This window comes from Trachinotus anak, unplaced genomic scaffold, assembly GCF_046630095.1.
Source record: "Trachinotus anak isolate AG129_WGS33_773 ecotype Australia unplaced genomic scaffold, CSIRO_AGI_Tana_v1 ptg000001l, whole genome shotgun sequence".
In the NCBI taxonomy this organism is placed as follows: domain Eukaryota; kingdom Metazoa; phylum Chordata; class Actinopteri; order Carangiformes; family Carangidae; genus Trachinotus; species Trachinotus anak.
Genome location: NW_027273852.1, coordinates 4,120,611 through 4,147,504, shown reverse-complemented (window position 1 = coordinate 4,147,504; position 26,894 = coordinate 4,120,611). Strand labels below are relative to the sequence as shown.

Genomic DNA, 26,894 nt, shown 5'->3' with positions numbered 1-26,894 from the left:
ACACTAAACTGAGGCTCTCTCGTCTTTCATTTCTGATTCATGAGACATCCACAGATTCTGATTTGTTTAATGCCACATCAACCAGTAGAGACTAAACATGAAAACAGACAAGACCAATAATAACAGTCAATCGTAATAACTGATGAGTGTCACAGGAGCACAACAGAACAACTTCCAAACAGCTGAGATGGATGGAGCAGAAGGATCCAAAAGTCACTGAGACTTTGGTTGGACGTGTCACTAGACAGAGAGCTGGCAGCGCTGCTGAAGAGCATCCCACTCCAGATATCAAGCATCAAGGTCAGGCATGTGGCAGCCCAAATTATATCTGGGCTGGAATTTTTCAAGTGGGCCAAAAATGATGGCTCGATTTGCTCAATGGGTCATTTAATATCATGCAAATACTGGGCCGGCTGGCTGCTTTTTCAATTATGCTAGAGCAAACAATTTCAAAAACGATTGGGAAACACTTGAAAATACTAACTCTGATGGAGTATTTTTTTTTTTTACATTTCCTGATGTAGGTTCTGTGTACATGTTATGTGTGCATGATTTTATGACCTTGAAGTTGCCAGAAACCACAAACAGGATCTGTGTTCATTGTTTTTTTTATATTTACTTATTGTGGTTCACTGTTCTTGCACTTTCACTACCTGGTGTTCTGCTAACTTGACATTAATTTCATAGCATGAATTACTGACTTGAGTGCATTCATAATTCATGTGCACAAATCAATTTTTTGGGACGCTCTGTGTAAATACAAGGTGGGGGGTTGATCTTACCAGGCATATGCACCATCCTGCAGTTGCAAACTCGCAGGACCTCGTTGGTCTCACAGAGTAAGCGACAGGCACTGATGCTGTATGTGTCGTATCCTGGGAACTTCTCTTTACTGGTGGAGCGGCAGTTCCCCCAGGGCTGGGGCAGGTAAGTCAGCTAAGCACACAGAGATTTATTAGACCCCGGATTTAACCACCGGGCGCGAACGATTTCAGGGGGAAGAGTAATCTGGTGGTGTGGGAGGGAAAGTGGGGATGGTGCACTGTGATGAAGAAGACCTACCCTCTGCTCCTGACATGAAACAAAGGTCTGGAAGCCCGGAGAGACACCAAAGCCCAGCTGGTGGATGTATGGAGGCTCGTCTTGACTGTGGATCTGAACTCGGATGCCGGCCTCCAGGGACGTCTCATCTTCAGGATGAAACAGAGCAGGAGCACAGAGAGAGAGAGAGAGAGAGTACAAGGGAATATCAGATTGCTGCCTCATCTGACAGCTTAGACACGGTTTGATACAAACTCCAAACCATATTTCAGTCATGTTTGAAAAATAAGCCAGCAGGGATTAATATTATGTGACAACTACAATGCAAGCACAAATCCGAGTTGGTATATTTTGTTCAAGAATTTCCTTTTACAAATCACATTTTTCATGTCACGGGAAAGCAATCAAAAACTGAATTATTTACAGTACATGAGCCAAAGAAATAGATATAGGTTATTTTCTATTTAAACCCCAGCAGAGGTATCTCATGCTGTAGCGTAGGATAGGATTATGATGGACAAATAGTTTTGAGGCTTACTTGTCTCTCTCCAGATGGGCAGATACTCATCCTGCTGTATATCCAGCATGATCTCCAGCCCATTTCCCATTCCACCCTGCTTGGTTTTCCTGGATGTGGTCTTGTTGCCATTAAAAGTGTAGCATTTCCCATATCTGGTGTAAACCTGGAAGAGTATAGATTCACATCATGAACATCACCATAAACATGACAATGTCCACATGCTGGATGAGAAAAGCTTGTACTGGTGGTGCAGTGAAATGAAGGCAGAGACATGGAGCATAACATGAATAAACAAGATGAGTCTCTGCAAGTTACTGAATATTACCCACAAACCTCTGGATGCAGTCTGCTGGCTCAGTCCCTCGTGGACTTTGATAAGCTGTATTTGAATGAATTCCCAGCACCCGCCACACAGAGCCTGCACAATGCTGCTCAATAGTACAACCATCCCAGGGAAATATCAAGTGGCATCAGAGATTCTTTAATCTTGCCTCAAAAGAAAACAGAAGACAATAAGAGAGAGGCTGCTTTAAATGAACTATTACAGAGGAGCTGTCTCTGTGGCGGACGCATCATTTCTTTGTTTATGCCTCCCATCTAAACTGCTGCACAGCAGAAAAAAAAAATCCATCTTACAACTTATTTATCTGTTGTCTCCTCTCAGTTTTAAAGGAACAATATGTGATCCACGTGGTAACTGTAGTCCCACCACCAAAATCCAAAACACGGGTGAACTTGCCAAGATGCTTATTTTGAAATATTTAAATGAACCTTTGCTAAACCTTTCCACTGGTGACCAGGGAACTGTAACCAGTCATGGCAGCTCTGTCAGGAGCCATACTAAGCATTTAAAGAGAATTGCAGGTGGTGTATTTTTTTAGCCTTTCCCAAAAGATAAACAGCCATGAAGGGAACAGATTAAATTTATCTTCTTGAAGAAGGAGCATGTCAACCTAACTAGCTTTGTACCTACAATAGCTACAGTTTCTGTAATGCTACTATCAAGGACTATACTGCATCATTACTTAACCATATTAGTATGTGGGGCCACAGATAGAGTTAGATAGAGTCCAGGCTACATTATCAGCTCTGTTCTGCTTTTTATTGGATTTAGGAAAGTATACACACCAGCAATCCCAGCTGAAGTTACAAGGGTTAGTCTTTTGTTTGACACACAGGATCAGAGTCATGATGCTGCTCCATCTGATCCCTTGAATAACTATAGTAAAAATAAAAAAAAAGTAATCTATTGGATTCATTTTGCCCAAACATCAAATAAAAGAGGACATTGACGAAGGCATTAAAGCTGAGGTCAACAGACAAGATGTTGGAGAAATGACAACAGAGCTGAATAGAGAGCAGACAGCAGACATATCATTAAAGAGACACTGTGTTGGTCCCAGCGTTCTCTAAAACATCAACGTCTGTCTCCTGACTTTGATATCAGCTTGATCCTCCTAATGAGCACTGTGATGTCTAAATAAGGGACACTGGTGGAACAACACAAGCTCTCATTTACAGACCACAGGGTGTATTCACATCTGAAATGGCTGAACAGCAAATCAAAGCTACGGTTGTGGGGTTCAGTAAAGTAATTCCCTGGAACAGTGGGCAATTTTGCCATGTCCACAACAGTGATTAGAGCAAGAAATGAGCACTGTTCACAAAAGCTGCTGTTTAGACAGACAGCTGTATTTTACGTATTTTTAGACCCCTGAAGCCTTTGATCTGGGAGTGTGTGCGTGCATGTTTGTAGTGAGTGTGTGTGTATGGGTTTTTGAATGCCTTACAAACGGCAGCCTTCAAAGCGAGTCTTAGTTGAGGATTCAGAGAAATGGCTGACACAATTACAGATCGCAGCTCAGGTTCTGATGAGGTACAAAGGGGTCTTCATGGTAAAAATTTGTTCCCTTAGTTGTGATCACCACTTTGAATTTTTTTTTTTTTTTTTTTTTTGTAAATTGCTGCACATTTCCAGCCAGTGTAATTAGAAAAAGAGAGGTGGCAGAGTGGGGGCAGCGGAGAGGGAAGAGGAGAGAACAAGTATTCAAGTGTGACTTTTGACTGACATGTGCTATTAGGTTGAAATGGTTTAATCTCTATTTGGCTGGTGCGGAGCAGTTGAGAAGGTAAGCTGCACTTATCATTGATCCTCCCCTCCCCGTTCATTGACACACTTAAGCCTCGGCAGGCAGACTTTATCTGATGGAGCAGGCAACAGAGGCAAAAGAGGATTTCACTTTAGAAACGCTCAAAACACCCCGACCAAGTGAAAGGGTTCCGCTCTAAAACTTTGGGCTCTGGAGGACATCCGTGTGTTCACAAATAATGTCCCCAGAGAGTACGGGGAAGTTTTCCCATCATCTCACCCAGGAAATGGTTGCTGGCAGAGTTTCCACTGGTTTATTTCTCAGCCTCTGAATCCCAACCCAGTCCTCACTCTCTGCATCTGCAGCGTGATTGATGGAGCATTTTTCCCCTGTTACATCTTGCACCAAATTTAGCAAAGGTAACAGGACTGACTTGGGCAAATCCCATGTGGGGATTTGACACTGCTGTTGACAAGCTGAAACAGAGCAGCAGCATGGTAGTTACAGGCTAAATGAAAAGAAGTAATGTACTCCCCTGAGTGTGTCAAGTTGTATACTGGAGCTAATTCATGTGGCACTTAACGCAGCATTGTGCACTTTATTGTCACTTGGAGCTCTACAATGATATCACTGTGTGTGGAAGATCGATCAAAACATTGGCTCCGCTAACCCTCTAATTTATTACACTTGATATTAATTTAATATCAGAACATAATATTATATAGTATGTTCTGATATTATATATGCTGTGTTATGTATGTATTGTATTTACTAGATGTTAATATCTTTATTGTGAGTCTACTACTCAAAGCTGAACTTCCAGCCAAGCAAAGAAACTGCCTGAGGCCCCAAAACCTCAGGGGCTCCATATGCCCAGATTCATTACGTAGTGATTAGCTTGATTAAATGCTAATTTGCTTGGTAATAGTATGCACCTCTAAAACACAAGAAGGGCCTTTAGCGGCATTTCTAACATTTCTATATCAACAATGAATCACACCACTGCTTGTATGTGACAGGAGTCACTTGGTCGCAGGACCCTGAAACCAGTGCAGCTAAATTGAATACAGCCATCAATCATTTTATCATTTACACCACTGTTTTTTTCTGCCGTGACATGTCAAAGTGTTTCTCTCTGAAGAAGACCTCCTGTTTTGCTTTTATGGCCCACAACTGAACTCTTTTGGCTCAGTCCCACCACTCTCATTGAATTATTCTTGGTTGCACCAGGCAGCTGTTATCAGTGACAAAAACACTCCACAAACCCGGTGTCTGCTACCTGACACAGTTAGTGACTAGCTGGTGCGCTCAGAGCAACAAGACTCCAGAAAATCTGTCCATGATAGTTAGAGGTAAGTCCTGCATTTTTACTTCCTCCGCATTCTCTGTCTTACAGAGGCACCCCGTGTCCAAATGCAGTTCTAACACCTTTATTGATTCAGCTGAGAGAAGGACAATATTTCAGAATAAGAGTAGTGGTTGGTTTCTGGGCCTCTGGGCAAAATATAATGAAGCTGCCATGTCTGCTGTGTGCACTGTAGATGATGGGCACTTAACAGGATACACACGTAATGCAAAGGCAGAAGGAAGAATGAGGGTCCCTATTTTACTACGGTACCCTTGTACTTGTTTATCCAGCCCTACTACAGCTGCTTCTGTCTACTCTGTATAACATCTGCTGGATGGTTACACAGATGGAGGAGAGATGCTGTTTTTCTTCTGAAGGAGAGAGGGTGTTCACACACTAAAGCCCTCAAAGACAAGGCTACATAAATGAAGGTGGCTCAACTTGACTAGAGTTTACAATAAATGTACAAGTGCATTAAGATGAAGCCTTCATCTACATCGGTATGTCAGTTCATTATGTGTTTTTGCCAGTGTTTTCTCTTCCTAAGTGCTAAATGCTAAATGCATGAAGAGACCAACACCTTACCATGTAATTCATAAGCCCTGGTGGGGGTAAACCCTTAAACAGCCTCTTTATGACTCTGATCTGACAGTCTCATGGCACTTTTCCCTTTAAATAACCTGCAGGAATCACTTCAGTGCTTCTCCGGAGGACATCCATTCCTAGGCAGGCTGCGTGTCATCGGGTTGCTTTCTGAGTATGAGGAAGGAGGATTTGAATTCATTTACTGCGGGAGGTAGAATATGCCAGAGCACTGATTGGCAGTTGAAAACCATTAAGGCTGGCTCATACAGGTTTAAGGTTGAGACAGAATGTTCCTTGATTTAATGGCTTCATTACAATCTCCGAGCAGAAAGACTCAGATCACAATGTGACATAAACTGAATATTTACATATTTCTGAGTGTTTTTTCGGGATTGATGATATATGCCACAGGGCTGCCAGTCAGAGCACCACACTGCACAAATATCTCCCTCACTCAGTTAGTCTATGATCAATTTCTTAAAACTAGACATAGACAGAGAACGTAGGGATCCGATCATCAACGATTCATTTGGTTTCAATCATTTTCCAGAATCCAAGGTCTTGTTAATTCTAGTGCTGTCTCGTTTCAAGAGACTCCTTCCTTCTTCCTGCTTGTATAAATCTGTGAGAAAATTGTCTGATCTCATTAGCAGATTTTTTTTTTTTTTCTTAAGAAAACGTACTATGACACACACACACACACACACACACAGGGTAGAAAAATGGCCATTATGGTATTTCAACACAAGCCATGAGCTTGAGGGAGCAGTATGATAGAAGACAGTCCTTGCTTTCCTGCTATAAAGACACATTCACACTGCAGCTGAGGGTGTCCCACTTCACATTTGTCTTCCCTCACACTAATGTTTTCAAATGGTCAAACAGCAAAAAGCAACACAAAGTTGTTTCAGAAGTAGTTTTTATATAGGTGACATATGCGGATTGTATTTTGATGCTGAAATGTTCCTGTTAAACAACCAAACAAATAAATAAATCAGCACAGCCATGACAATTCATAAATCTTCCATAATGCATCTGAGACAGTGTCATCATTTTTGCCCCAAAACTGCACTGGAGGACAAGACACAGACATAACAATGAAAAGAAAGCCACATAGCTGACTTGAAAAGTACTCAAGGAGACACCTCAGTACAGTCAAAACAGTTGCTGCCAACAGGGATTAGAAGGTAGACACAAAAAGGATGTGATGTCTTAATCTTGGGGTTCCTTCTGAGCAGAGAAAAACAAAGAATGTGAGGAATGAGCCTTAAAAAAAAAGAAAACTAAATTTACAGGGTGAACATAGCCTTTAAGTGCAAGCACAAAGTCTGGTAACACATTTTACTGCATCCCATATACTTCGTTAAGATAGAATGTGTGTTCATGCATTGCACTGGACATGTGGCACCTCCATGTATTTTCTTTATTTATCTGAAACCCACACATAAAATTCCTTTAAAACACACATACACACACACACACACACACACACACAAACACACACACACACACACACACACACACACACATACACACATACACACACACAAAACCCTTTAAAAATCCTCCCTCTACTGGGACAAAACCTTCAGGAATCTTCAGAAGTCATGAACGAGGCTAAAAGCAAGGCTGCAGAGATTCTGAGCATTGTTCAGCCCCGAGATTAGGAAAGAAAAATGATCGTGATGTGGTTAATGTGGCAAACGTGTGTGAAAAACTGACACAAAGTGATAAGAACTTGTTGCTAAATCTTTCATCTTCTCGTGCATCACAGTTAAGCTGCATAATTCATAAATAATCTTCAATCAAATGTCAGGCACATTACTTTATAGCCGGTCAGCGCTTTGAAATCTCTGCACACATACAGTGGGGAGTAAATACAAATCTGGCTAATATCATAACCTCGCTAACCCCCCTTTCAGATATAATGAGAGAATAACAAACAGTCTGACTACACAGAGGAAGAAGCTCAGACATGCAGACTGGAATGTGAGGCACACAAGTTTTGCACCATTAACCACCATCTCAGTGTCAGCCCCTGAACGCGGCACCGGGGAGGCTGCTCTGGATTTCCATTCAACACACTACAGTTATTGTGTATCAATTCCAACCTTCATTACACAACTGAGTGCCAAGATCTCAATTTAGGTTTAATACAGTCATTCAAGTGAGGTGAATACTGTGTAATCAGCGGGGTGTCACGGTTTGTCTCACTCTGCTGTTGGGTGGAAAAACATGTTTACTAAATAAGTGCGATTTCCCGCAATTGTCACGAGAGATGTAAATGAATGCCGGATATAATGAGCGTTCCCAGCAGACTTTCTGATTAATAACAAGAGAAGAAAATACTACCTTTTCTGATTACAACCCTGCTCTCATCATTAAAGTGTGAGCTGCATTTATACTACAAGGTGATGAACTTACTTGACCATTTTAAGTATTATGTCTTCATGTTTTGCGCTCCTATTTGACTAAGTACCATACCTTAAAATGATGAGCTTAGATGTAAACCTGCAGGGCTCTCTTCAGTCATTAGTGTAGGAGTTCTGACTCATCTCCTCTCTCCCCTTGCTGCCCTCTTTCTGGTTTCCTCCAGCAGAGCATCAGAAATAAGTGGAGCACCAAAGTCAGAACAGTGCACTCAGCAAACCTCTCTCTCTTCAAATGTTAGTATTCCTGTTTTTTTTTCTCTGTCCCTTTTTCCTCCCATGCTGCTATTCCCTGCATATCCAAGCATACTCAGCTAATGGATCAGTGAGAGATGCTCTTGAAAAAGAGGTTGAAAATGGACAGACTCTCCAGCACAATGCAGCAGCACACAAATAGAATAGTCCACTACACTCAGCATTGTCTGTGTTTGAGTACGGTGTGAGCTAACAGCACGGCCGTGGGCCCATAAAAATTACGTTTTTTATTTATTTTTTTTAATACATGATTAGAAATACTGTCATAAGGGGGATAATTCATTTGTATTACCACAGTGAGACAGGTCCCCAATCAGTCTTTATGTGTAATTGAGATGAATCATTTCGAGCAGCTGAAGCTTGTGCCTGGGTCTGACCAAAAAGCGAGGTAATTCTTGACCTTGAGAGTCGAACAGAACATAGCCTATTAATCGTGCTCCATGGAGGCAACAGCTGCCATTATCTATTTCTCTACTGCCAAATTGAGTCAACTTGGTGGATGATTTTCATGTCAGAGTAGCTTTACCACTCTAGAAACTTTAAAATATCGTTGGCATGTTCAAGGGGTCCTATCAAACTCTGGGTTGTGTGAATCATTCAGAAAACCCAGAAAACCCTTATAGTGCCTCTGGTTAAGCCATGGTTATTTTTGGCCAATGGTGGTTAAGGAACAATTTCAGACCATTTATTCCACTACAGAGCTTGAGGTCATGGCTCAGGGGAGGGGTGTACAGTACAGTCATGCTGAATATAGGGTATAAAGCTGCTGACAGAATAGCCAAGGAGCCTATTGCCTGATATACATGAGCCAATGTGCTTTACTTTTCCACTTCACCTTATTTTGCCGACAGGTCTGATCAGTCATTCTGTATGGTAGACACTGATATAGCCGAGGAGAAACCTGCCCTGGGCACTGCACCAGCAGACAGTCCCGCCTTAGGCATTTGTCTAACTGTCGACTTTGTTTTTCTGCAGTCATTTAGATATTCAGGTTTAATTAAGGTACCTCTGTCATTAACACAGGATTTCATTTCCTAAGCTCTCAATCTCATACCGCTCTCTGCTTCCCTCAGACTCTGGCACCCACTCCAAAACACAAACACTCCCACCCAACTGCCACTGAAGAAACGCCGTCACAGTTCCCTGGCCAACCTTTTCTTTAGTATTCATCATAACCAAGACACCTGCTTTGTTGTTTTTCTTTTCCAGGGAACTCTGGGGAAATGATATCTGTTGGATTGAAGCCACATGTTGGGGTTGATGGAACTTCCAGAGACGAAGAGCAGGATCTACTATCTCTTGACATGAAAAATCAATATAAAATATGGTGTCCCTTCAGGGATAGGAGTGATACAGATGCAAATAAATATCAACTGCTACCGCTTGTCATTTTGTGACAAGTTATTCATAACTGAGCACATGTATCTACAAATACAAATGTTTGCAATTGCAAGTAGCTTAAAAAATGTGTCTGGTGCATGAGATAATAATAAATAAATGTTTTTTTTTCTCCTGGGACTCCAAATGACATGCAACACTTGCTTCATTCACAAGATGGTGCAATAAGTGCACTTACTTACCAACTTACTGACTCATTTATCCAAAACTTCTCCTTTTGGTGAGTGCACCAGTGAAACAATATTTGCCTCTCAAGCGTGTAACATTTATGAGCATGGGGATTTGTGTTTTTCATGCTACATAAATCACCCAAGTAAACAAGTCTGATTAGTGTTTTTGCTCATGCGAAAGAGCTTGCTGTGAGTCAAAAGCAGATCTCACAGTCCATTAGACTAAGCTGGATCTAAAGCCAGAGCCTAAGGAAGTCTGGCAGACACAGAGGTTTAAACTGCTCACCTAAACACACCCAGTTTGATTTGGCCTCTAATCACAATCCTCTCAACTGGCTGCACTATTAAAAAGGGAGATAATGCAGCAATGCAACAAAGGTCTGGAAGATCGAACAACAATTGAAAACCCTGGACCACTGACCTTGACTGACTCTGATCAAAGTCACCATAAGAAACATTTTTACAGGACGAAATGACCATATTTCTGCAGAGTGTTTCTGCAGGGGACTGATAGAGTCGGTGATTAATTTCAGCGAATTAATGACATTTGAGGTGGTGACATTTCTGGCATTATAAACTCACTTTCAGGTGCTTATTCTATTCTGGAACAAAAACCCCACAAGCCCATTCAACCACCCACTCACACAAACATACGCACACACACACACATGCACACACATACACACACACACACGCCCCTGCATTGTCTTACAAATGAGCGACCGGCATCCCATTTCATTTATGAAGACTAAACACCCTTGCAAACAAAGCGCTAATATTACTCTGTACTATAATTATTCCACTATTTATCACTTCTTCACCAGAAATTTCTCTCTCAGTGGTTAGTTTACTTGTCTCCCTCTCTCTCTCTCTCTCTCTCTCTCTGTGCCCAAGGCTCATCTATCACTATTGTTGCAACACCTACTGTTCACCAATGGAGGTCGATAAAGATTATAGATGATTTGATGCCCCTTTAATACCAGGTTGTTATGAGTGAGAGCAGAGGACCACAGTAATCCCTGTCTGCACATCAAAGACAGGCCAGATATCTGGCCTGCTATTAGCTGAGTGGCTGTATGCCACCTGCCCAGATGTTTGGCATGTGGAATCCAGTTCTGCCAAATGGGGATCATGAGACCACAGGACGCCTTCCAGGAAGCATCTGAAGCTCCCAAACTTCAAGGACAAGCCTGCAGTCAATTTTTTTTATGTTTCACATTTTCTATAATAATCTGTCGATCCTTTTATAGTTGCCATATATGCATTCTGTTCAATTTCCAGGTTTCATAAAACATTTTTCAAAAGATCAATTTCACACCTTACTAACAAGGTTATTGCACCTATTCCAGAGACCTTCAGAAGTTGATGACATAGTTGCCTCACTTTTTAATTTTAATTTTCTATGAACATAACAGGCACTTTTGATATCCTGCATCAGAGACAGAGCTCAGTGTGGATTAGAAAGAGTTGATGTTGGGCTCTGTATATCCCACAGTCGTGACAATCCCAGGCCTGTTGCCGGGGCTCTGACTGTCAGTTAAAGAACCTGCTTGTGAAAGGGCCTCAAAATATTGGAAGGCTTCCTGTGGTTACAGCCCTGACTGTCAATGTGCATTTGATCTCCTTGGAGTTTACTCACACTGAAGCTGTTTGTTGTTATTTACAGCCAAAGCCTCAGAGTGCGTCTGTGCCATTGTACACTCAACGAAGCCGAGGTCTGAGGTCGAGATCGGTTGTCACCATTATGCGGCCCATTACGGACACACATTACTCGCTGTCAAAATTACAACAGAGACAAAGACCAACAGAAATGCTACATTCAGTGACACATAGGGTGGTCACAGGGCTTTATTCTCACATGACTGTCATGTGACCTTAACAACTCTCATGTGACACTGTGACACCGTAGTCCAAATCACTCAATGCATGTAAATACCATATTTAATAGAACAAATCATGAAACCATTGTCCATGTATGTCTCTGGGTTGGCCCAGACTAAAATATCTCAGGAACTATGAATTGGCAAAGAAATTTTTATACAGACATTCAAGATCCCCAGAGGATGAATCCTAATGCTGTTGATAATTCTCCAGCACTCAGTGACTAAATACCTTCAAAAATAATGATATTCCCATTAGCCTCATCAGTGCTTTGTGCTAATTAGCAAATATTAACATGAAAACAATTTACACCAAATGGTAACAGTGGTAAACACTGACTGAAACACTGATGACGACTCAACTGCTACAACTGCTGCAGTACAACGACATATTATAAACACCCACTGTATAAATATTCAGCAACATAAAGACTGTATTTCTACATCACATCTTTGCTCACCCAACGCTAGATTCGATACTATATCATAAAATCCCACTTGTGACTGAACATGACCTTTTGGCTGAAACCATACACTTTCATGTCTACAAGATAAACCCCTCAGATTTAGGCAGCCAAAGACTGACATCACAATCTGGCCATTGATTTACTTTAAGATATAAAAAAAAAAACAAAAAAAAACGAAAACAAAAACATTGGAAACCAAATTTTATTCATTTAACAGTTCAGTTTTCTCTATAGTGAGACTTACAGCCTCACAGAATGTGACTGTAGACTCCTAGTCTTGTTTTTATTATGAATGTGGCAGATTTTACTATGATCATTACTTTATTAATAAGTTACTGGATGTGACATGTTAGCTAGCTTGTCTTTATCAATGAATAAAGAACATATAACCTGATGTGAGAGGGTTAAAAGGAAACATTGCGTCTATGAACTGTACATCAAAGAGTTATCATTAAAGGCCTGATATGTACAGTAACTACTACATTCATTTATAAAGTGATTTTCTGTCACTGTTCACTTTACATTTTAATGTTTGCAGAAACAGGAGAAAAGCAAATCTGTTTTTCTTTTTTGCAAACACTGAAAACTATAAGCTGATTGATTTTTTTCATCCATAAGACAACAGATGAGTCCTTTTTGTCAATCTAAACATAAATAATTGTATTTGTCAGGTGGAGGTATTTATACTGTACTTCTTCTAAGTAAGGAGATGAATATATTTATTTTCCCTTCCGTATCACTTGTGACCAGTGCTTCAACATTTATAATACGAAAATATCAGAAGGCATGCATTTTTCAAACACACATTTGCTCCATGTGGATGGATCTGTGTCAAATCAATTTCAGAGGTGGTAGCCTCGACTTTGACCTTGATCCGAGCTGCTCAGTTTGTGACTGAGTTCCATTGACACAACTCAGAGCAATTTCATTGCATTTAACAGACACAAAGCCAAGCAGAATGCTTCCTCTGACGAGCACTTCAGCAGGTAGACGAGAGCTGATATAATGCAAACACTTTACATATCCATCACCTCTGGGAATGAGTGCATTTTAAATAGTTAAAGTATTTGAATTTCAAGGCTTCAATAGATTTAGGGGCAGGAGTGAAGACATACAATTAATTTATCTTTTGCACTTTGATATTAGATCATCAAGTATGCATGAATATTTCTCTTGCAACAAGGTCATTTACATCCTCCACCCCCATTCCCAACACATCTCACACACACACACACACACACACACACACACACGGCTCCATTACCTGAAGGTGGGGAAGCAGCTGCTGTGTGTTTTCCTCTTGTTTTCTGCCTCTAGAGCACATGTTGCATAAGTCCGATTCCAGCCAGCCACTAAAAACGCATGATTTATTATGACAAAAAAAAACAAAGCTGTAAACCAAGGAGAGGAATAGTGACTTCTGCAACTCTTCTTGAGATCTATAATTCACTTTGACAGATGTCACAAACAGAGCGTGTTTATTTTAGCCGCGCTGCGACAACAAGCTGCAAAATATACCGCTGTCACATGTCTTCACATCCTGCAGCCTATGAATTCTGTGCTGTGCGTGGCTTAATCATTAGCAAGCGATGCCGCCATTGAGATGACTTAATTATGATTTCAAAGTCCCAGGCTTTACAGGCTTTTCACTGTGACAGAAGAGGACGGGCTCACCAGACTGTACACAAAGCACTCTATGCATGTCTTTACCCTTCCTAGACATTTTAAACATGAGCAAGTGACTGCAAGTGAATGACAGTAAGTGCACCTTAGAGGAGCAGACCTTACTGTTTGCACTCAAGACACCCCTCAGCATAATCACATTGGCTGTCAACACGGCTTGAACAGTAAGTCAAGACTGCTTTTCTAAACTGACTCCGGCAACATTTCACTGACAGAAACAACCAAAGTAGATTTTTTTTTTCCTGAAAGAAGAACACCAGAAAAAGAAGAACACAGTGCTGCGGTGAAATGAAATGAATATGGTCTTTGACTCGGTGGCTTAGTCTGATAAAATTCTGTTCACTGTCTTTCAGCTCCACCAAACAGTGGCAAACAGAATGTCTCAAACTGATCGGCATGGCAGTCAATACATCAGTGTGTGCATTGGGATGAAGAAATCAATGTCAGTGTATTCCCACGGTGCTTCCATCTCTGCCAGCGAGCCCTCGTACAGGGATGGAAAGCCATCAGCTGAACCTGGCCAAAGGGGGTACCGATATTGATGTTTGAAAGGTTGCCTTGGTGCCAAGAAAGCCCCGTGTAAAAGCCATGGTAAAGGATTACCCAAGCAAGCATGTCCTCCTTCAGCACAGCCGAGAACGTTAGTTTCCACCCTTGGTACCGTTTTGAAGGGTCATTTTTAAACACAGCGAGGGATGAAACAAACAACAAGAGAAGCTAGGAGGGGCCATCCATCACTCCTACTTGGCTCTACCCTGCTGTTTGTTGAGCTGGAGATAAAGTTGGCCTTATCTTCAATTAAGCTTGATCAAACATCATTAAGGCCCAATCTGTTATACTAAATAAAATAAACACAGCTAGGCTCACAGCAAAGCAGGAAACATTGTTAATTGTCAAGATGATTGATAAAAAAATTGCAAATGCATTATTTTGCGTTGATGTGTAAAATAGTGTTGCAAGTGTATCAAAAATACTGATAAAAACAGTACTTATTATTATTAGTATTATGGTATTATGGTATTAAGCTCCACATGTGGATGAATGGTGTTTGATCATGCCTTATTTTTCCTTATAAATCTGAATCTATAAAAGTAAATAATATAAGTCTCTGATCTAAACTTTAATGAGATTGATTTTCAAAATTGTACTCTCAGTAAGGTCGACGGTCATCATTTTCAACTCGTCTAATATTTCACATCTTTGATAAATTCATAGACTGAGACGGAAGATGAGGTTCAAAAGCGATTAAATATAAAACGTTTTCACTTTGGTACATCAAACTCAAGCAAACCAGCATAATATCTGCAGTACTTCTGTGGGTCATGTGTGAGCTGAGAGGTTTCTGTTGAGGTTTGGGATTGTTGCATGCAGCTGAGCAGATAAGATTGATGTGCCACTGCTCTGCCAAACAGACAATGTAATTAAAGTCATGCAACCATGGTTTGCACCATAACATGTAGCCACGTCCTTTTTCTCTTGCCCTTCTACTGAGTGCAGTGATGCAGATTCTAAATTGTTTTGTGTCTACTTATTGTTTAAAACTGGTAAAGCCAGGTGAATCTGTTAATACATACAGTATCTGTTTTATCTAAGTATTTTAAACCAAATAACCCTAAACATTGAAGCAGATGGAAACCAAATGTTTTGATTCATTTTTTAATCAATTATTTAGTCAACCAAATAATGTAAAATAAATGATGCAGGGGGTTTTAGATAAAACCGGACTCAATAAAACCTGGAGTGGGGCCAACACTGTGTTACTATGGGGGAACATGTAACGCAGGAAATTACTGATTGGGATCACTAGTTGTAATTGTGATATAAAACAAAGACTAAATCCTTGTGTTGTGAATATTGCCAGCACATATTTTTTATCCAGGGGAAAATGAAAAAGACAACACACACACACCAAGGTGACAGCAGCGTTATCATGGCAGAACAATATCTGGCTCGTTGGCTGCTAAGTGCCCCACTATGATCACCAGCTTACTTTGTTTGTTGCTTGGTGCTGCACAGGTAGAGTAAAGTGGGTTTATCAGAGCTTTTCCACTGAAACCAGCTACCTGCTGTGCCTGGAAACAAGGTTGATGAGAGTGGTGAAAATGAACCAAAACATTAAAGTAAACCAAAACAAACTGAAATGCTCTCTAGAGCTGAGGGGAACTGCAGAGCTGTGTGACAATACTCAGCGGGTCAGTCATGACAAATGACCCCTTTCACATTACACATAATCATTTTTTCCATTGTTAACATAAAAATATTGATCAGCGCAGCTTTAAAATGTGACTGAATTTAATCTGGGGTTTTGCGAATTCCATTATCGGTGCTCTGACATTAAGTTTCAATGTAAAAAAGATTCACCGAGGAATGAAAATGATAAGCTAGGTGGGGGTCATTTATTTGCGCTCGCAGTCAGTTGGAGATTTTGACTTTGCAGTGTCTTCAAGTACAGTGTTTAATGGAAGGAAACACCATGAGCGTTTTGATTTTTAAAAATAATTGGGCTTTAGTCAAAAGGGATGTTGACGTGACAGTGGAGCAAGAGGAAAGTGCGTCACCAAAACCATTTGTAATGATCCATTCGGACTCACAGTGGGGGTCAAGCATTGAGGCCTCTACTGTTCTCTTGGTGTTTGCCACACATACACTCACCTATTTGCAGAGAACATGGTAAAGGATGACTCATCTGACCATGTCACTTTTTTCCACATCTCTGTAGACCAGTGCCTATGGTTTCTGCACCAGTGAACTCTCAAATGTGCATTCATCTTTGTAATGAGGGCTTTATGCATGGCAGCCCTACTATAATATCCCTCTCTATGTAACTGTCGACAGACTGCTCTTGCTGCCAGTCTGATCACATTTTGCACTGACATTGAGTTGACATTGCTCGTCATCAGTCATCAAATGTGTGCTGTCAACCAGACTTTCCCTAATTTACTGACGTCTTTCCTATAGATGTAAATGCAGACGTCACTGTAGTCACTGTTCCTGCTGAAATACTGGTCAGTTGAGCAGCCTTTGTGACTGAAGCTCCTGCCATCCATGCCCCAACAATGAACCCCCTTTCAAACTCACTTTGATCTTTTCCTCTTGCCATCTTGATACAAAATCTGAATCAACTGGGCCTGCTCAACATTTTTATACATTGATTTATACATGATTTATTTAGTTTTTCTTTCACAGCAGTCTGTAGTGGAAAGACAGGAAATTACTGGTGCATCTACTCCTGTGAAACTGCAGGTAGTTGGTGAATGATTTGAAGATTAGTACAGCACAAATAATAGTAGGTTCAAACTGCTGCAGGTATTTTTTGGGCAAGAGAAGCCTTGTTAAAAAAAACACAAGGTCAAAACCTCATATATGGCTGGATCTCATATGGTCAATGTACGAAATTGAGGACATAGTTGAAAACTGTTGTGGAACCGCTGTAAACAACTGACATCATCACGTCCTATTCTCTTCTACTCACTGTGCTCATATATACAGTCAGCCATATTTACGTACAACACGATCACTCAGAGAGAAGGTTAGACGTGACAGGATATCTTTCTTATTTTTTCTCTCACACAGCACACAGCCTCTGTCTGGGATCCCCAATTGTTTTAAATGTTTTTCCTCAAAAAGTGACTGAGGCCTTTATTTACCTCAACTGCAGAACGTAAAACTTTTCTTTCAGGCAGACTTGTACTAGAGGCAGATCTTTTGAATTCTTTTGAATTCTCTCTGTTTGTGTGTGTAATTGGTCGTACTGGTATTTTGGTATGAAGCCTTGTTTTCTGTTTTGCATTATGTGTTAATACAAACTCAACACTTCCTGTAACCATTTCAAATTAAAAGCCCTCTAGTGTTTCAGAGGGCAGAAACCCTTTATTTGTTAGCAGGGCTTTTATTGCCTTGCTGCAGGAAGCTTATAGCTTCATTTCCAGTTGCTGGTGTTTCTGTTGTTTACATGCAGTTCAGATCTGCTGGTTTCTTAAGCAGTTACCAATGACTTCTCTCTCTCCCTCCCTCCTTCCTGCTCTCTCTGCTTGCCTCCCTTAGTAATAATTATACGTGTAATTAAAGTAGTTTATTTGCCATAATGGAGGTGACGCTCAGCAAACTGGCAGTGCTCCTCTGCTTCCCTGCATCTGGGAAACCAGAACAGCTCAGTAGACTGACCATAGCAAGAGGTGTAGCCCTAAGACCTTGGCTGGCATCTACTATACACGGTCCAGTCATGTTAGCGCCAGAAACTCCATCTCTGTGATGTGGTGTTTGGCTGACCAGTGTTGGAAATGTGATCAGTCAGTCAGTCAGTCAGGAACATTCCAGATTATAGGACAGGCCCCGCTGTTGCAATCCAGCCAAAAAGATTTCCACTACACACATTCTTAAAAGGTTAATCCGACAAATGAGGTGATGACATAAAAATCTGATAACAGAAGAGCAAACAGCACATTTTTTCCACAGTTAAAACAGTTAATACCCCCCCCCCCCCCCCCCCCCACCACCACACACACACACACACACACTTTTATCACCTTACCATCATTTCAGTTTATTGTAACACATAAATCATCTCTGTATCATACTTGTGAACACCCACATGTTTGTTTTACCCATGAGCTGTGACCTTAATACACCAAACTGTCTTTACAAAGGACCAAACCATGGGTATAAACAGATAAATATGAGAAGTTGACCTTACTGAAATCCCCAGTTTAATTAATGCCAGGTCCCCTCTCTGTAATTTGAAGTCTCCTTTATTAGAAATTTTAAAAGTGCTCTCCCCAGGGATCGTCTGAGTCACAGGGAAATTGTGGCACAATATGTTTTTAATTTCCCAGGAGGTCCTGGCACAGCAACTATTTAACGATGGAGCAGCTTTGCTGAATGAAACTAAAAGGTATGCTTTTTCTCTTTTGTCATTATGACTGGCCCTCAAATGAAATATTTTGCCTATTTGCATGGTCCTCAGTTGCTTTCCCTCAAAGCTGTGTACTAGACTACTTACTTTTATTTGCCTTCCACTGGGACATGCACTGGACCAATGTACAATGCTTCAGGTTCAACCAAATGGAAATCACATGTAACAATCTGTTTTCATCTCTGAGTCACTGTATTCTGATAACTTTATTCTTAATGCTTGTTTTTTAATATATGATAAGTGGGTTTTCTAAGTTGAAACACAACTGGCATAAAACATAAAACAAGAAACTGATTTTAGTTCATTATTTGACATTGTGAAAAGAACATTAGGACTCTAGTGCATTAAGTGCATGTCCATCTCACATTTGCCACTTTAATGGCAACAAAAACAGTCGCTGCACCAGGCGCACGGTTCAAAAGGGTTGTGCTTAATCTCTTAATTAATCATGGGAGTGTTTTGGGTTTAACATGCAATAGACCAATCACAGCTCCATCTCCCCTTCCCTTTAAAAGCCAGGCAGGCTTGTACCTTGGCAGATTGCTATCATAATGACGCAGTGTTTCACACAGAATTAGTCTATTTGTAGCAAGTTGGTACACATTGTGACTGGCCAGTGAGGCCTGTCCCGAACAATGAAACAACAGCGCAAATCACAACGATAGATATCCTTTGTTCATTACTGTGGACAAGTTTAGTCTAGGCTATGAAGGGGAGGCCCAGTATCATATTTACCAGGAAGAATGCTTCTCTGCAAAGCCTCATTTATGTCCAAGACATACATAACACATGTTATGCAACACACAACATGCTACATGCTCTGATCTTCTGAGGGCTGTATTGTAATGCTCCACCTGACTGTTTTAGACATTGGGTGAAATCTATTCAAGCCAGAAAAAGTAGATGGCTCAAAAGCTTCAAGGTTAGTCAGATTTCCAGTCAATTTGGTACTCATGGAGATGTCATTTCCAATGGCACCGTCGTTATTCCCCTATCAGTAAGGCTCCATTTGTCAACACCAAAACAGAAATAGAGTAAGTACCAATTACGGAAATAATTGATTCCAAACTAAAACAATAGACACCAATGGGAAAAAAAAGATTCACCAACTAGCTTCCTCTCCCTTTAAGGACACACAGATTGACAGTGAAGTGACCACAGCTATAATCAGGCTGTTCTCCGCATCGAGTCTGTTCCTCTGCTACATTTTGATTTGGGTCAAAGCTAAAGAAGTCACTTCACACAAGAAGTTAGATCCACAGGATAAGGATTCGTTAAGGTCTGGACACTGTGATAGTGTCTTGTCTCTATTTTCAATCTTTAGCAGAGAGTCTGAGGACACATCCATCATCTGTTCCAGCAGTCTGGTAGGCAGCCTGCTGCTCTCAGTCCTACAGAAAGGGTTCCTCACCTGGGTCAGTTTAACAGATGTCCTGTCAATATTGCTCAAATATGAGTTAACGTTGAGCTCAGAGAGACACATTTTGACCATTGTCACAACAAGAGCTTTTTCTGTCTAAGATGGTGGGTATTGTACAATATTAAAGTGCGCACATTTCCACGCTCACATCTCTTCTCCCACAGTCTGACCTTGCATTTAAGACTATTAACCTCCTAGGATTTCTTCACCTTGCAGTGATACGTTCAGTTCACTCAGTCTGGTGATAAACAGCCTTTTGTGGGTCATCCTCTATTGGACCAACATGTTTCAGGTGCAGCCGCTGAGGAGCAGCTCTGATCCTCTGTCTGACAAACACCTTGACTCAGTCTGTGAATCTCAGACCTGAACTGGAGGGTTTCTCTCATTTCACTACATTGTTCACAACTTTTTATTGTTCTACTGTGTAGCAGAGCCCTGCTGTGGCTCAAACTGCTGTGAGCTGGAATGAGCTAGAAACATGAAACTTGGTCCAATAACTGAAAATGATGTGCATATGCTTCCCAGGAAACATGAGTCCAATCAGCCAGTTGGTGGCGCTGTAATTAAGGCCCAAGACTCAATTTTGGAAAGGACAGACTTAAAATCTGACACAGCTCAATGTGCCCTACAAAACAAAAAAAAATGGAGTATAAAAGTCCACCATTTTGAATTTTTGGCTGATTTGCATAATATGATAAAACAGCAAAGTGACATCTACTTTTTGAACTTTGACTCCATCAACACCAAATTTGGTATACAGCTGTGCAGGACTGAGATACACAACTCTATCATAAGATCAGTCAAAAAACATGGTCGCCATAGAAGGGAACTGGCCATAACCCATTCAAAATTTGTCCAATCATCATAAATCTCAGGATGTTATTTACTAGATGGACATTTTGTTGAATTAGAATTTTTTTCTAACATAAATTGTGATGATGACACAAGCATGGGATTGGTCTCATTCCTTTAAACAAAATTAAACTAGCTGCAGTGACTTTGCTCGGCTTTATCAAGCCCTAAACACTCTCATTTCTGCTCATGGCTTTAATTCTGGCCAATTGAGCTGCTTGCTTTTGTTAACTGCAAAAAGGTTAGAACCCACTAATTACCACTTGTGGATATAAATAAGAAATATTTATTTATTTTATTTATTTTTGCTAAACACATATGCAAGCTAACCGGTGTTTGGATTTTGGTCTCTTTTTATCTCAGTGTTGTCCTGTGTTTGATTTCATACTGTATTTTTTCCGACCATTTCGAATGGCAGCAGCATGTCAATCATAACTTTGTGGATTAATCAACATTAGCATTTGGGCTTGCCTACTGCAAGCTGTGTGTAAATTCTGGGGTTTATAATGAACAGGCTTCTTCTTGTGATTAAGCTACGTGTGTGATTTTATTTCACTCATTCTCACAATTCTTATTATTGATTTTATTTTACAATCTGCTGGTGTTGCTGTGATAACGCTTACATTAAAAAGAGGATTTTGAGCTGTTGGAAACGCTGGGATAAGGATAGAAATTATTTAGCTTTGCCGGACATTGACCATGCCATGGTTGGCTATTTTTGCTCCAGTTCAGCATCTGTGCTGGTGTGGCATACAGGAGAGTGTCAACACACTGCAGAGTCAACACACTGTCAGGCCAGTGGGAGACTTTAAGCACACAAAGCACAGACGACCGCTCCAGTCAGAGCACTGGTCACTGCGATGCCAGTTCCTTCACCCCACATGCTGTTGAAGTTGCATCAAATTGTGTGCTCTGAAGCTTTAGAAAGTTTCTCTCTGAACATAGAAGTCCTCAGCCCTTGCTAGTATACAAGGAGATTTTTTTGTTTGTGGCTTTGATGTTAAGGCTCTAATGAGAAAGCAGTACTACACACCTGTTGGGAAGAAACACATTCAGCAAATCAGTAAAGCAGCTAAGTAGCTGTTTGAAGTGCCTTTGCCCGTTCCCTTTGCTTCACATTTTAATGTGGAGAGATACTGTCTTCTAACGTGCTTGTAACATACTGCATGTTCCTCACGATGACACGAATCAATAGATATACTAATCCTGGTGTATCCAGCAGGGCATTCTCTTATCCTGCTGGATTTTCACACACTAACTTAAAAATCCAGTGAGTGGTCTTTAGGGCAAGTTTCTTATTCCTGTCAGAAGTAAGAGGGATTATGTACGATACTTAAAGCTTCACCCACTTAGAATTGAACTTTTTTTTTCCACATGAGGCAAAAAAGACCAACTAAAAAAAAGACCAGTTTTACATTTGCTGACATTGTGGGAGGTGATAAACAAACCTAAAAACCAGGGCTGTGCAACGATTGTCCCATCAAAATGTCAGATAAAATGTCTTCTGTTTTCTTTGCTCTGTGACATTTTTTCAAACTCGGTGGTGGGAAAAGGAAAAAAAAAAGTTTTGAATGTGAAACTAGACCAACAACATTTCAGTTGTACAAAATAAATAAATAAAATAACTAAATACAAAAATAAGAAAGAAGTGGAGTGGTGTTGGGTTCGGGGAGGCGGGCGGGTGGTGTTGTACTTCAACCATACAAGTTCACTGTAAGAACTCGCCTCAAACAGAGTGTGCCTATTGTCTGTTTCATTACTGTGTGAAAAGTATTTAGTGCCATCCAATGTGTGCATCTTAAAATTCAAATTACTTCCCTAACTTCTCTTTGAGTTTGACACGCTACTATTTGTATCACTGTTAAAAATCAGTGTTCATTTTCTTGTCAGAAAATCAACGGTGATCTACAGTTTCCAACTACGGCTAGTTCTTTTGGTCAAGCACTGCTTCTAGAAGGACTAGCGATTATACTTATGACAGAATATATTTGACTTTAATCCACTCCTGTGTTCGCCTCAGTGATCCTCTTACCAGAACTTATTCCACATTAAGGGTGTTTATAGTTGACATATTCCTGCCTGCTCCCTCCTTCCATCAATCTACAAATCCAACGCCGCTATTTGTAGCTATTTTGAGAGTATCCAAAGAGGATAAAACGAGGCACCTTACTGATGGTAAATTATTCCCCCCAATCTTTGAACTGTGCATCAAAGCTTAGATTTATTACTCAACTCACATCTAAGAGAGCTTGAGATCCGACATTGTCACAGAGTAAAGAGTTGGCGTGTAATTGAATTGAAAAGCACAAAGCCAGTGGTAGGTCGGACTGGAAATTCCCAAAGCCTGAAGATTTGAAACCAAGTCACGACCCTGGTAGCCATAAGTGCCATCCAAGTCAAATCCCAGCTGCTTGCATGTGTCTCTCTCTGTCACACAGAATCCAAATTCCCCCATCAATCGTGGCGGTGGGCGACACGATCCCTGACAACTTTTCACATGAGTCTGGGGATTAGAGGCACAAGGTTTACGCTGGCCTTGCCAGAATCCAGGATAACATTTTTTGATTCAGCAATTTAAACTAATTTCAAGGCTGGCCCTGCAGCAATTTTCTGGATCAATGGAATGTCATAGCTCACTTGGTCACTAGCCCTCTTATCGCAGGTACCTAATGCAGAGGGATGCTATGCTAATTGCCTGGTTTGGAGAGCTGGGGATCTACATTTCCTCCATCTTAGCCTGATGTCTGATGGCCAGAATTAAACATTTGATATGACTCACGGTTGTGTCCTGCCAACCAAAAAGCTATTGGTGCAAAGACAAGACGTTAACATATGTTGTTCCGTTTACGATTAATTATTTTTTCTGTGAATAATCATGCATTATTATTATTATTAGAAACTGTTCATGCAAACAGCAGAAAATTCTAATTTAATCTAATTTGTTTTGTAAAATGCACACAGATTACTCAATCCTGCTCTCAGAGGCTACTCTAAACAAAAATGAAAATATGAATAGATGGAAAATTTATTAAAAAAATGTTTAAAAATAGACATATACATATAAAAATCACAAAATGATTTAAAATGTTTTAAATGTAGTTTTTATATAATTTCAAAATAAGCCTTGGGCAAAGACAGTTGAAATGTATTCACTTCTGAATGGATACCAACTGAGGCAATGTTGGGTCATACGATTTATGGAAATGCAGTATATACCATTCCATTTGAGTGAACTCGTTAAACCAGCACGAAATAAATAAATATCTGCAAATCATTTCCGTAGTTTTGCTTCAGGGTGGCACAGCTGAGGACATTATCTGTTGGTCTATTTATTGGTGCTTCTGGCTTCCCTTATTCCTTTGAACATGAATAACTCAAATGTTGCAACTGAATCTTCAAGTTATTAAATCTGGCAAGTGCAAAGAAAGGAAGCAGAAAAACTGACGAAATGACCAAAATTGAAGTAATCGGTGAGATATTCAGCAGGGGTTCCTTTTCTCCTTATTTTTGCAGACATGCTATTTCAAGTCTGGTTTGGGACGAGACCAGAAAGCATTTTGGAGAAAAAGGTTCAGTTTTTTTTTTTTTTTGGCCTTGCAGGGCCTGCTCCATTTTCTTATGTTTCAGTTGTCAAGGACAGAGCAAAGCCACACAGGGTTAAAAAGCAATTTCCCACATCATGACAACTGTACAAATATATGGTGGCAAATGTTGGAGGAGAAAGGGGGGAGGTGGGTATAGATAAGGGGGTGAAAGACACCATGGTGGCAGTGGTGGAGTAGAGAGGTTAATCCTGCTGTTTAATCTGTGGAGGTATGAGGGGGTCTTATCTCTGCCGCCTGCTGCCGTCGCGCTCTCCTTCAGCATCCAGCATCCCTGACTGTCTGACATCACTCAGCACTGGGTGGTGGTGGTGGTGGGGGAGTTGTAGGGGATGAAAGGAGAGAGGAAAGACAAGCTAGCTAAAACTACATTAAATGCCAGAGCCACCCCTGGCGCACGTGGTCCAACACATCTGTGACAACCACAGAGACTCAGATGCAGCTGATTGTGTTCAAGATCCTGTGGGACACAGCACTGACAACCTTCATTTCCATATACGTTTTGGTGAAACTGCAACGAGGGAAGAGACCACCAGAAAAATGCTGGTACTTATTGGCCTGCTGTCTGACAAGACTGTTGGCAAACCAAACATCTGTCAACTACCCTCAGGCAGCAGATGAACAAGAAAAATCCCACACGCACATAAATTGTAGCGAGCTTCTCTATTTGGAAAAACTGAAACAAGGGTGTTCATATTCTACAAGAAACCACAGCTCATTGCAGATCTAATTAGTAACAGTATAATATGCACAAGGGTATCTAGTACTGTAGGCCTGGAGCAAACTCAACTCAACCGTTCTAACAGCACAAAACAAATGACCCGCCTAGAGGAAGATGGACAGGAACACAGATCTCAAAATCTTTTGATGATGACTTCCACTTGACCTTACACCCACCATTTAGGTTTCAGCCGAGGATCCAGCAAACTTTTCTGGAGGGCTCCATGTAAGAAACAGGAGCCCTGACGACTGGATCTGGAGAGAGGTATTGCTGTACTCACTGACTCAGAACAGCATTAGTCCTAAAAATCAGCATAAAGAGGGAGACAACATCAAGTGATTTTCCTCTTACCTGCTGTTCCTCTAAATCCATCTGTTTAAAATGCCCATCAGGGAAAAAAATGTAATAAAGTTCTGTCTGTCTGCCTGTGTATGTGGTGCGTGTTCTTTTGGGTTGGCTTCATCTTTATTTCCATTGTGTTAGAGATTTTTTTTCACCTTCATCTTAATTTACAGACATTTATCAGTCATATTCTACTAGACATTCGACTAGATGAATTAAGATAAATTATAAAAATTATAATAAAATAAAATAAAACAGAAATTAGAATGAGACTAATCAAATTAAAATAAAATGTTATCCTCAATAACATCTTATTAAAATACATATTTTAATTTGTGGTGGAGATTTTAAAAAGCTAAATATACTGCAGGGAGTTACGTGCAGATGCTCAATGTATTTTATCACATCAAACTTTAATAATAACACTGGCAGAAACGGTTGGAAATTCAAAACCCTCAGTTTGATTTATTTATTTATTTATTTTATTTACAGCAACGCTACCACTGCAAAATTTTAAGAGACTTGGTAGAGGCTGGATCAGGAGTTAGATGGGCAGTTTCTAAGACAATCTAATTTTGCATGTCAACTGCTCACACAATAAGAGGAACAGTTAAAAATGAAAGATGCCCTGTTTTGGACATTTGGTCCTAATTAAAAAGGCTTGGCAGCCGTGCTTTTCAAACAGTATATTCATGCAGAAAATGGGCAACTCTTAGCTATGATACTGAAGGAAATAAACAGACCAACAAAACAAATCCGCAACCAGAGCCTCGGGCTACAAAAACAATCACCAGAAAATCCATTTATACATATACAGCTTCCTATTCTTTTAATGACTCTATTAATGATAACATTCCATTTACTGGCCAAGGTCCCAACTCTATTGTCCATTTTGTTTATTCTTTTAGAGCAAAATGAGAGAAAATGCTGTTTTAACTGACTGAAACAGTTTGTTGTCTTTAGCAAATCTGCAATAAGAACAGCAGAATGTCTGAGAGTTTGGACAGCCCAGTCAATACTGTATTTATTTACACAGACAACATCATCCACATGCCAGAATCTCAGCACATGTATCAAACTACACTGCCTGGATACACTGAAAAAAGTTGGTTAGGCAGATTTAATTTAGGATCAGTGTCTGGGAATTTTCATGACTAGAATTACTGCTTCACGGTCGTG

The 26,894-nt window shown here is 40.5% G+C and overlaps 1 protein-coding gene across 3 annotated transcripts in view; it reads right to left on the bottom strand.

Annotated features, from left to right (window-relative positions):
• Positions 1-26,894, bottom strand: part of asic4a (acid-sensing (proton-gated) ion channel family member 4a) — a 171,705-nt gene that overhangs the window by 9,983 nt on the left and 134,828 nt on the right. For all 3 annotated transcript variants that reach the window (XM_071497722.1, XM_071497638.1, XM_071497541.1), the window contains 3 exons: positions 1,580-1,724; positions 1,063-1,190; positions 783-936 (listed from right to left, as the gene is read on the bottom strand). In XM_071497722.1, the coding sequence (XP_071353823.1) occupies positions 783-936; positions 1,063-1,190; positions 1,580-1,724 (427 nt within the window). The remainder of the gene's footprint in view (positions 1-782; positions 937-1,062; positions 1,191-1,579; positions 1,725-26,894) is intronic.